The sequence below is a fragment of the Theropithecus gelada genome, chromosome 7a (genome assembly GCF_003255815.1).
Source record: "Theropithecus gelada isolate Dixy chromosome 7a, Tgel_1.0, whole genome shotgun sequence".
Classification (NCBI taxonomy): domain Eukaryota; kingdom Metazoa; phylum Chordata; class Mammalia; order Primates; family Cercopithecidae; genus Theropithecus; species Theropithecus gelada.
In genome coordinates this window covers 25,865,654-25,877,878 of record NC_037674.1, presented here as the reverse complement: position 1 = coordinate 25,877,878, position 12,225 = coordinate 25,865,654, and the positions used below count along the sequence as shown (strand labels likewise).

General features: G+C 42.2%; 1 protein-coding gene across 1 annotated transcript in view; it reads left to right on the top strand.

The window, feature by feature from the left end:
- The first annotated feature begins 3,274 nt into the window (after positions 1–3,274).
- The window catches only part of USP50 (ubiquitin specific peptidase 50), a 47,154-nt gene continuing 38,203 nt past the window's right edge, over positions 3,275–12,225 (top strand). Inside the window, exons 1-5 of the mRNA XM_025390108.1 lie at positions 3,275–3,507; positions 5,645–5,839; positions 6,630–6,825; positions 9,167–9,382; positions 11,626–11,768. Coding sequence (XP_025245893.1) covers positions 3,455–3,507; positions 5,645–5,839; positions 6,630–6,825; positions 9,167–9,382; positions 11,626–11,768 — 803 coding nt within the window. The 5' untranslated portion in view covers positions 3,275–3,454. The remainder of the gene's footprint in view (positions 3,508–5,644; positions 5,840–6,629; positions 6,826–9,166; positions 9,383–11,625; positions 11,769–12,225) is intronic.

The following is a 12,225-nucleotide window of genomic DNA, read 5'->3' as shown; positions in this document are numbered from 1 at the left end:
ATTTGATACAAATGCAATATGAACACAGCTTCACTTCAGTGATATTCTTCATAAAAATGCATAATGTGAATCTAATCATGAGGAAACATCAGACAACATTGTTCCCATAATGTTCTTTTATGGCGATTTTGTTTTTTTCTGATCCAGGATTCAGTCCGGATAGATGTAGCTTCTGAATAGAAATTAAGGGATATTCTTCACAATAATTGGTCAGTCATCTTCAAAAGTCAAGTTCATTAAAATCAAGGAAATACATAGAACCGTTTCAGGTTGAAGGAGCCTAAAAGAGACAATGACAACTAAATGCAATATGAGATCTCAGCTAAACTATATCTGGTTTTCCTTTTTGTGTTTTTTGTTTTGTTTTGTTTTGTTTTATTTTGAGACAGAGTCTTGTTCTGTCTCAAAGCTAGAGGGCAGTGGCGTGATCTTGACTCACTGCGATTTCCGCCTCCCGGGTTCAAGGGATTCTCGTGCCTCAGCCTCCAGAGTAGCTGGGATTACAGGCCTGCCCCACCATGCCCAGCTATTCTTTTTGTATTTTCAGTAGAGACAGGGTTTTGCCATGTTGGCCACGCGGGTCTCTAACTCCTGGCCTCAAGTGATCTGTCCGCCTCAGCCTCCCACAGTGCTGGGATTGCAAGTATGAGCCACCACTCCTGGCTTTTGGGGTTCTTTTTGAGACAGGGTCTCACTCTGTCACCCAGGCTGGAGCACAATGGCACAATCACAGCTTGCTGCAAACTTGACCTCCTGGGCTCAAGTGATCCTTCCATCTTGGCCTCCTGAGTAGCTGGAACTACAGCCATATGCCACCATGCCCAGCTAATTATTATTATTTTTATTGGTAGAGGGAGGGTGGGGAGTGGGGTGGAGGGGGAATGGGGTGGGGGTGAGGGATATTCTCACTGTGTTGCCCAAAGTGGTCTTGAATTCCTGGACTCAAGCAATCCTCCTACCTCGGCCTCCCCAAGTGCTGGGATTACAGGCATGAGCCACTACACCCAGCCCCATGTCTGGTTTTAAACTAAGTTTAGTAGTTTGTTATATAGCACAGAACATTAACACAGATAATCTAATTCATGAACATAGATACGAAACCCTTGAACAAAAAGATTAACAACTAGAACCCAACAATTCATGAAAATAACTGCAACACAAACAAAATATACCTGAGGAATGGAAGATTAGTTTAATATGTGACCATCATTGATAATGAACAACAATAACAGAATAAGGAAGAAAATCTCATGATTACCTCAATAAATACAGAGAAATCTGGTCACAATCATGAATCTATCCATTCATGATTACAACTCTTCAAAACTATGACTGCAAACATCATGCTTAATGGTGAATTATCCAAAGCTTTCTCTCTGAGTTAAGGAATTAGCTATCTCCACTTCTATTCACTAGTTTACTATATTCACTTTTTTCACTATTTCACTGGCAATCCTCACTAGTAAAGAAGGTAAGAAGTAAGACTTAGGAAAAAATTAAACTGATTTTGTTGCAGACAACTTGAATGTGTTTATAGAAAATCCAAAGAACCTATGTAAAAAGTAGACTTAAGTAAATCAAGTTAGGCCATACGTAGTGGCTCACATGTGTAATCTTAGCACTTTGGGAGAGTGAGGTGGGAGGATTGCTTGAGCCCATGAGTTTGAGACCAGCCTGGGCAACATAGCGAGACCCTGTCACTATTTAAATAAAAATTAAAAAATTAAAGAGTAAGTCAGGTTAGAAAGGTTCCTAGATAGACAACCAACATATGACAAATAATTCTATTTTTACCTACCAGCATCAAACACAAAATGAAACTTTTAAAAGACCCTATTGATTAGGAGAAAGTGAAGGACTTGGGAGAGCCTCACTGACAAACAGAGCAAGTTTACAGGATTTAAGTCCTGCAGAACCACCACTGAGGTGACTTCGAGAGATACCTCTGTAAATACATCACAAATATCAAATACCTACAAGACAAGACACCTCTGCTTGCCAGGATTCCTTATCCAGGTGTCAAAGAATGAATATTCTTAATATCTTTGTGTAGCCTGAGAATATATGTAGGTTTTTTTAACCATTTGGACATAAGTTGGGGCGCATACTATGGATTCTTCAATACCTTGCTTTTTTTGACTTACCAGTCATGTATCTGGAGAGAAATCCATTTTAGCAAAAAATATGTCTACTATATTCTTTCTTTTTAATTTTTTTTTTCTTTTTTTTTTGAGACTGAGTCTCACTCTGTCTCCCAGGCTGGAGTGCAGTGGCGCGATCTCGGCTCACTGCAAGCTCCGCCTCCCGGGTTCACGCCATTCTCCTGCCTCAGCCTCCGGAGTAGCTGGGACTACAGGCGCCCGCCACCTCGCCTGGCTAGTTTTTTGTATTTTTTAGTGGAGACGGGGTTTCACCGTGTTAGCCAGGATGGTCTTGATCTCCTGACCTCGTGATCCGCCCGCCTCGGCCTCCCAAAGTGCTGGGATTACAGGCGTGAGCCACTGCGCCCGGCCTATTTTTAATTTTTTAAACTTGCAGAAGAGTTGCAAGAATAATGCTCGTTAGTGGGCCTTCACTTGGATTCACCAACTGCTGGCATGTGGCTTTATAGTATGTGCTTTATCACTCCCCTTCCTTCCCGTCCTCGGGTTCCTGTTTCTTCCTGAACCATTTGAAAACAGGTTGCATATATCATGCCCCTGTCCCCCAAAAAACTTCAGTGTGTATTTTCTAAGAACAAGGGCATCCCCTTGCATAAACGCAGTACAATTTTATCAAATTCAGAAGATTCAACATTAATAGAAAAAACCATCTGCATATTATCCATATTCAAATTTCATCAATTGTTCCCATAATGTTCTTTTATGGCAATTTTTTTTTTTTTTTTTTTTTTTCTGATCCGGGATTCAGTCCAGATAGATGTAGCTCCTGAATAGAAGTGAAAGTCCTCCCTCCCCAGGGTGAGGAAATTCCCTCAGGGCTCCTAGGTGTGGTGTAGTCGCTGGCAAGGGGGAATGAGTGCCCAAAGCAGGCAGGGTTGCTGTAGTGTCCACTCACTCAGTGGTGGTAAATCTTTTGTGCACATGTGTGTGTGTGTGTGTGTATAATATATACACACGCAAGAGAAACTGAGTGATGGAGAAAGGGAGGTTATATGTGTAATTCATTCTCTGAAGCCTAATCTTTTTAAAACATTTCAGACAACCAAGTAACAGTGTCTCATGGCAACATGCTAGAATCTTGAAGGTGAATGGAAAGGATTATGATGTATGGAAAATCCAAGTTGGAGTGGTGCCTGATACAGGTGAAAATCAGTTTGCAGCTACTGGAAGAGAGAGGAGCATATCAGTTGTTTAAAACAAAAAGCCAGTGTTAACAGGCTCAGAGAAATGAAGTTGAAAGGAATAGTTGTAGCTGCTGAATAGAAGTGAAATTCCAGCGTGGTTCCATTAAAATGTCTTCTCAGCGATCTCTCCCTGCAGATGACTTCGGTATCTACTATGTCCTGTGAGCCTTGATCTACTACAGCTTTCTAGATAAGCCCAGCTCAGAGGAGTCAGGGGATACATGCTACATTCAGGAGGGTTCTCCCAGGTGTGACCCATGGGAGGTCCCCTGAAAGGAAGGAAGATTGTACCTAATATCTTGGCAATAAATACATGTCCTTCCTAAAGGGTGACAGTCTAGGACCTCCTGTGATATCAGTGAGTAAAAGTGAAAATGACCATTCTTATAACAGTGAACACTTTTCAAACTGGCATAACTGTGCTTAAAAGCATGTAAGAGGTGAGGTCACTGTCTCATGGAGGCCAACTTTAAATACAATATATGGAAAGAAAAATCCCAGAGGACATAGATACCGGGTTGCCTGGCACGATATAAAAAATTACAAGAGGGGCTGGGTGCAGTGGCTCAAGCCTGTAATCCCAGCACTTTGGGAGGCCAAGACGGGCGGATCACGAGGCCAGGAGATCGAGACCATCCTGGCTAACACGGTGAAACCCCGTCTCTACTAAAAAATACAAAAACCTAGCCGGGCGAGGTGGCGGGCGCCTGTAGTCCCAGCTACTTGGGAGGCTGAGGCAGGAGAATGGCGTGAACCCGGGAGGCGGAGCTTGCAGTGAGCTGAGATCCAGCCACTGCACTCCAGCCTGGGCAACAGAGTGAGACTCCGTCTCAAAAAAAAAAAAAAAAAATTACAAGAGGAAGCTCTGTGCAGGGAGAGGAGGTGCCCGTCGGAACCCTCAGTGTTCTCTCCGTGCAGGCAGGTCTGGCCAGTTCACATGAACACTCTAATCCTGTAGCTTACTGGGAAGGACATCCTAGACCAGTCACTTAAAAAACTTTTTTAAGTTGTCATTTATTGATGAACCTGTGTCAAGTACCTTGCATGATACCTTCATAATCCTCACAACCATCCTATAAGGCAGATGACATTATTCATATTTTATAGACAAGAAACAGACATAGAATCCCAGATCCTATAACTAGTAAATGGCATAGTTGGGATTTAAACTAAGATCCATTTTTTACAAAGTCTGTGTGCTTTCTCCTTTCCATGTATATATGTGTGTGTGTATTTATATGTATATAGCTATATACATATATACATATATGTGTGCTCTTAAGATATCTATATGCATGCTCTTAATATGTGTATATGTTATGCTTTCAATATATATGCTATATATACATATATACACAAATATACACATATATAAATCACATATATATAGGCAATCTTAATATATATAAATCCAAATATCTTAACGGATAGATATATTGGGAGAGAGGGAGGGAGGCAAACAGATGATAGGCAGGTATTCCTTTTCTCTACATACCACCACACACCCCGTGAGTAAATGACTAAATCACTTCAAACCTGACATCTCATCTGTAAAATGGGATGTAAAAATAATTGTTCCTGCCTTACACAATTGTTGAGAGATTTAATGGGAAAATGCATGTTAAGTACTTAAATAGTGCCAGGCTCACTACCTGATAGCTATTGTTTTATTAACTTTTAATAATAATAATAATAATTTAATTACTTGTCCAGCAAGTTGTCGGTTGTCTTGCTTTGGTTTTAGAAAGAAATTTCTGGCCGGGCGCGGTGGCTCACGCCTGTAATCCCAGCACTTTGGGAGGCCGAGGTGGGCGGATCACGAGGTCAGGAGATCGAGACCATCCTGGCTAACACAGTGAAACGCCGTCTCTACTAAAAAAATAAAATAAAAATAAAAAATAAAAAAAAAGAAAGAAATTTCTATCTGTCTTATTTGGCTTCAGGCACTTGTTCACAGTTCTGTTCTAAGTAATGTAATTTTGTTTTTAATTTAATTTAATTTATGTAATAGAGACAAGATCTCACTATGTTACCCTGGCTGGTCTCAAACTCCTGGCCTCAGGCAGTCCTCCCACGTCGGCCTCCCAAAGGGCTGGGATTACAGGTGTGAGCCACTATGCTCTGCCATGCTGTAATTTTAGACTCCAAGTTCCCATACTTCCTGTCCTTGGTGGGGAATGCATTTGGAGGAAGTCTTATTAAGAACTCTTCTTTGTTTCACAATATTGAGAGGCTTATTGTCATTTGTACTTATTTTGTTCTCTCAAAACCCTTTCTTTCCATGTGGCACCAACACAGTGCAGAGTGCACAGATTACTATGATGCCCTTCCAGTTAAGGAGGCTGATGGGAGCCAGCCCTGTTCTCAGGGCGTCACTGGCTTGCGGAACTTGGGCAACACGTGCTACATGAATGCCATCTTACAGTGTCTCTGCAGCATCTCGCCGCTGGTGGAATACTTCCTCTCCGGGAAGTATATCACTGCTCTTCAAAAGTAAGCCCATTTGCATTCCCTGCAGCCCAGCTCCCACCCCCACTTCCCCACAGGTGAGGTTAGAGAAGGAACTCTGGAATCCCTATTAAGGGATTAAACAAACAAGTCAGTAGAGGTTCTAGCTTCCCAGATAACATGCTAGAGTAAGTAAAAGTGGGAAGGGCAACCAAGAAATGAATGCAGCTCCTTTTTTTTTTATTTTTATTTTTTAAATTTTTGTTGTTGTTGAGACAGGGTCTCGTTCTGTTGCCCAGGCTGGAGTGTAGTGGCACGATCTTGGCTCCCTGCCACCTCTGCTCCTCAGGTTCAAGTGACTCTCCTGCCTCAGCCTCCTGAGTAGCTGGGATTACAGGCACGCACCACCATGCCTGTCTAATTTTTTTTGTATTTTTTTGTATTTTTAGTAGAGAGGGGGTTTCACCATGTTGGACAGGCTGGTCTCAAACTCCTGACCTCAAGTGATCCACCTCTCCCAACCCACCACCTCGGCCCCGCAAAGTGCTGGAATTACAGGCATGAGCCTCTGAGCCTGGCCTCCTTTTTTTTTCTTTTAGACAGAGTCTTGTTCTGTCACCCAGACTGGGGTGAAGTAGTAGTATGATCACAGCTCACCGCAGCCTCGACCTTCCGGGGGCTCAAGCGATCCTCCTGCATTGGCCTCCCAAAGTGCTGGGGTTACAGGCATGAGACACCACGCTCTTCCATTTTGAGACTAATTTCCCAGGCTTGGGTGATGAGGTGCCTTCTTTTCATTAAATCAGCCAGAAACATATCCCTTTCTTCTTCCAAGCGATTGCAGTGAGGTTGCCACTGCTTTTGCCTACCTGATGACAGACATGTGGCTGGGAGACTCAGACTGTGTCTCACCAGAAATATTCCGGTCAGCTCTTGGCAACCTCTACCCAGCATTTACGAAACAGACGCAACAAGATGCTCAGGAATTCTTGATTTATGTCCTAAATGAACTTCATGAAGCTCTAAAAAAGGTAAGTAGAATTAATGACCTTGAAATAGGATAGTTCTGCACCTTTATCAGCAACTTCCATTTTTCCTTCTTTTGCTTGTTCAGTTAATATTGTCTACCTTGTGCCAAGCACTGTGCTAGGTGTTCTATGGAGAACATCCAAGTTAGTATTTCAATGTGTAGCTGTATTTACCAAACTTACTTGTCATCAGAATCACCTGGGAAGATTTTACAGCACAGATGTTAAGGCACATACTCCAAGGGTGATGAATTAGAACGTCTTTGGGGAAAGCTTACTTGGCATTTCCAGTGGTCAGCCAGGCGTGGGAAACACTAGTCTACTTTTCTTTGGAAATAAAGGATGCATGGACTAGTTTTTAAAAGTGCAAAATATATTCCTCATGAGAAATATAGAATTTTATAGCTTACATTTTCTTGGGACCTACAAATCCATGAAAATATTAAGCTTGATATTAGATTAAGCAACAGATCTACGCACTACAAAGTTTCATCCTCGTACCAAACACGCCTAACCTGAGTTCATCACCGAATTAGGACATACGTTTCATTAAACATGAAGTCATCAGTTACTCTAGAGGTTTTGCCTTTATTTACAAAACTCACTGCCCTTAGTCTTGGTCTGAGACCCACATTCTCTGAAAATGTGTCCTTGACTTTATGCAATGTCCTTCCGCTAATGTTACCTCACTGCACCTCTAATACCCAGGGAATGGTTAGCATCGAGATTGCAAACTATAGCTATTAATTGTTCTCATTGGCAGGCCTCAGTTCCGTTTTTCATTTAGAGTAATAAAAAAAATTCATGGCCAGGTGCTGTGGTTGACACCTGTAATCCCAGCATTTTGGGAGGCCGAGGCGGGTGGATCACTTGAGGTCAGGAGTTCGAGACCATCCTGGCTAACATGGTGAAACCCCATCTCTACTAAAAATACAAAAATTAGCCGGGCATGTTGGCGGGCGCCTGTAGTCCCAGCTACTCGGGAGGCTGAGGCAGGAGAATTGCTTAAACTCAGAAGGTGGAGGTTGCAGTGAGCTGAGATCCCGCCACTGCACTCCAGCCTGGGTGACGGAGTGAGACTCCGTCTCAAAACAACAACGAAAAAAACCCCAACAATGAAAAGAGAGAAAAAAAAACGTATTCATGGCAGCACTTTTTAAAGAGAAGAGGCGAGTGGGCAGTAAAAATCCCTCATGTCCTCTTCTACAGCCAATCTGAAACAAATAGCATTCTGTTTCCCAAGATCAAACTAGGAATTAGGGGAATGAAGTTACTGTCAGGGTGGAAGACTTTGGCAGCAGAGTGTGACGAAACGAGCAAGCAGAAGTGGAATGGTGAGCACAGCCCCAAATTAGAGCCAGCTGTGGAGCTAACGCATCTTCAAAATGTATATTCTACTGAGGCTCTTCAATCACTGAAAACTCAGGGTGTGCCCCAGAAACGCTGTTGCTGAGTATGAGCTAGATCCAAACCAGGCCACAAGGCTAGTTCTGCCAGGCTGCCTTAGGAATTTCAGATTTGCTCTCTTATCTTTTTTTAAAAAAATTAACCCTGTAAAGACAGGATTTTGCTATGTTGCCCAATCTGATCTCAAACTCCTTGTCTCACGTGATCCTCCCGACTCAGCCTCCCAAAGCACCACGATTACAGACGTGAGCCACCATGCCTGGCCAAGATTTGCTCTTTTAAAAAAGTGTTTTCTAGAAGTTAAAGGAGAAAAGGCTACAGAATTTAACCTGAAGGGACTGGAGACAGGAAAGATTGGATTTCTTAATATTTTACCTTTAGATCTGCTTGAGTGACCTAATGCTAATTTAGCTTACTTACCCCCTTCCCAGGAAAAACTAGCTCCCAAGGCTGGTAACTTATGGGGCCATGGGTATATGTTTTACCAGAGTTAGGGTGTCATCACTCCTCTGTTTCACCTAAAGGGAAAATATCTGAATTATCAGAAATCACACATGATATATATATATATACTTTCAAGGATATCTTACTGTATTATCTGAATCCAAAACTAAGTGGTTTCTGGTAGCAATGTATCATTCTGATAGAAAAAAAAAGCAGTCATGTCATTGAAAACTTTTTTTTTTTTTGAAACGTGGTCTCACTCTGTCACCCAGGCTGGAGTGCAGTAGTGCTAACACGGCTCACTGCAGCCTCGAACTCCTGGGCTCAACTGATCCTCCAACCTTAGCCTCCTAAGTAGCTGGCACCATAGATGTGTGCTACCACGCCTAGCTCATTTTTTTTTTTCTTTGTAGAGATGGGATCTCACCATGTTGCCACAGTCTTTTTTAAATAACCAGTAATTAATCTGGGTGAAATTTGCTCCTTGATTCAGTACCACTACCCCCGGAGAAGATCACACGAGAAAGGTTCTGCTCAGAGATGCTGCAGGAAATGGATTACCACTGAGACATCCGTCATCACCCAGCTGTTTGAAGGGCAGCTCAATTATAGCATCGTGTGTTTAAAGTGTGAGAAATGCACCTACAAGAACGAAGTCTTCACTGTCCTCTCACTCCCCATTCCATCCGAATATGAATGCTCCCTTCAGGTAGGAATGCGGTATTCCTGGACACTTTGTCTTGCTATACTCTCAGCCTGGATTTTCTCAGGGCTATTTCCTACATTTGTTTAGTATGAGAGGCAGCTTTATAACTTTAATTTTAAAAGAAATAGGCTGGGCGAGTGGCTCATGCCTGTAATCCCAGCACTTTTGGCCGAGGCAGGCAGATCACCTGAGGTCAGGAGTTCAAGACCAGCCTGGCCAACATGGTGAAACCCTGTCTCTACTAAAAATACAAAAATTAGTTGGGCATGATGGCGGGCACCTGTAATCCCAGCTACTTGGGAGACTGAGCCATGAGAATCGCTTGAAGCCGGGAGGCGGAGGTTGTAGTGAGCCAAGATCGCACCACTGCACTCTAGCCTGGGCGACAGAGTGAGTCTCCATCTCAAATAAGTAAATAAATAAATAAATAAATAAATAAATAAATAAATAAATAAATGAAAGAGGAAGTCCATGATGACAGAATTTTTTTTTTAGGGACATACTGGTCAAAAGTTACTAGGAATTCAATCATATTTTTAAATGTGCTCAATGAAATAGCCTGATTGTAAAATTGGAAATATAGTGGGGTTTATTCAGTCTATTGAGATAGATTTGTGCATAAAAGAAATTTGTAATTTCTAGCAAAAATTTGTGACCCTCCCTTACCCCAGAGGTCTGTAAGGCCCAGACTTGGAACTAGATATAAAACATTCTAGACTCTCGGTCTCGTGCTCTTATATTTTGGACTAAAGCTGTGAAATGTTTTGGAAAGACAGAATGGAATCTAGTGCCTTGGATTACCTCTCAAATTTTCTTCGCCACAATGCCAAAAGTTAATCTGTAACTGGGGATGTGGGCATGGGGTGAGTGGCAGTAGAAGGCAGCCAGCGATAAGGAGCAAACAAGGGGCGGACAGCAATAAGTTTTCTTGCAGAATTATATAAATTTATATATTTTTTCTTCCTAAATTATGAAAGCACATTTTATTGCTAAAAGTTTTACCTACCAGAATTGGAGAATAGAATCCTATTACTTATTCAGCACTGGGCTTTGTTTCTCAGCTCAAACTGCTAAAGATTGTTGGAAAGAAATTCCAAACACCCAAGTAAGGTGCCAGTGGGTCCTCTGCAAACAAAATCTGTGCTCATCTTCTTCTTCCAGTTAGTGGTTTGCAGAACCAAGGACCTGGCCACATTGAGGATCTCTCCTATGGATATGGGGTCTAATTTTTCCCTGTTCTGCTATCTTTATCATAGGCCACCCCCAAACCCTGAAAGTCATTTTTGTCACCAGATCATTTTAGCAATGAGATGAATAGCATAAAGCAGCTGCCTGATTTCACTGGTGAAAATTGCAAAGTTGCTTGAGCCATCAGAGGCTCAAGCCTATAATCCCAGCACTTTGAGAGGCCAAGGCAGGCGGATCACGAGGTCAAGAGATCGAGACCATCCTGGCCAACATGGTGAAACCCCATCTCTACTAAAAATACAGAAATTAGCTGGGCATGGTGGCATGCGCCTGTAGTCCTGGCTACTTGGAGGCTGAGGCAGGAGAATCGCTTGAACCCAGGAGGCGGAGGTTGCAGTGAGCCAAGATCGTGCCACTGCACTCCAGCCTGGCGACAGAGCGAGACTCCCTCTCGAAAAAATAAATAAATAAAATAACAAATAAATAAATAAAAATTGCAAAATCACTATTATTCAGGAAAAAACAGAAAAGTTAAAATGCCGATTTATAGGCTGGGTGTGGTGGCTCACGCCTGTAATCCCAGCACTTTGGGAGGCCGAGGTAGGCAGATCACTCCCTTTCTACTAAAAATACAAAGATTAGCTGGGCTTGGTGGTGTGCACCTGTAGTCCCGGCTCCTTAGGAAGCTGAGGCAGGAGAATCACTTGAACTGTGAGGTGGAGGTTGCAGTGAGTCGATGCCACTGTAGTCCAGCCTGTGCAACAGAGCGAGACTCCATCTCAAAAAAAAAGAAAACAAAAAACCCAAAAAACTGATTCATAGATTATAAGTGAGGTAGGCACTCAAATCCATCTCAGTAACAAGAAAGAAACACCTTCTAGGTGGATTTTACAGGTATCTGGCTGCAACTAGTGAGACTGTTATCTTCTGGACTTGTTGACTTTGAGAAAAGCACTGAGAATTACATTTCCTCGGCATTTGCAAAGTTCCAATAGAAACAGAGAGTGCAGGTCGCAGTTGATCCAATTTGGTCACCAAATCCTTTTTTTCCTGAACAGGACTGTCTCCAGTGTTTTTTTCAACAAGACACACTGACCTGGAACAACCAAATTCACTGCTCCTTTTGTGAAACCAAGCAAGAAACTGCCGTGAGGGCTGGTATTTCCAAGGCACCCAAAATAATTATTTTTCACCTTAAAAGGTATGGATTTTTACATTTTGTGGGCACGTATTTTCGAACAGCTTTCTAGAGATGTAATTCACACGCCAATAATTGGCCCATTTAGAGTATACAGTTCAATGATATTTGGTATATTACATTATTGTTTTTAAATTGTGATAAAATACATACAGCATAACATAAAACTTTGCCATTTTAGCAATTCTAATCATACAATTCATTGGCATTCATTATTCACAATGTTGTGCAACAATCATCACTGTTTCTAAAACTTCTTCATCACCCAAACAGAAACTCTGTAACCTTTAGTAACTCCACATTCCTGCCCCACCAGTCCCTGGTAAGATACTTCAGTGATGGTCTGTCAAGGTCTTTGGTGTATTTTAAAAATTGGGTTGTTGGTTTTGGTTTTCTCTCTCTCTTTTCTTTCTTTCCTTCCTTCCTTCCTTCCTTCCTTCCTTCCTTCCTTCCTTCCTTC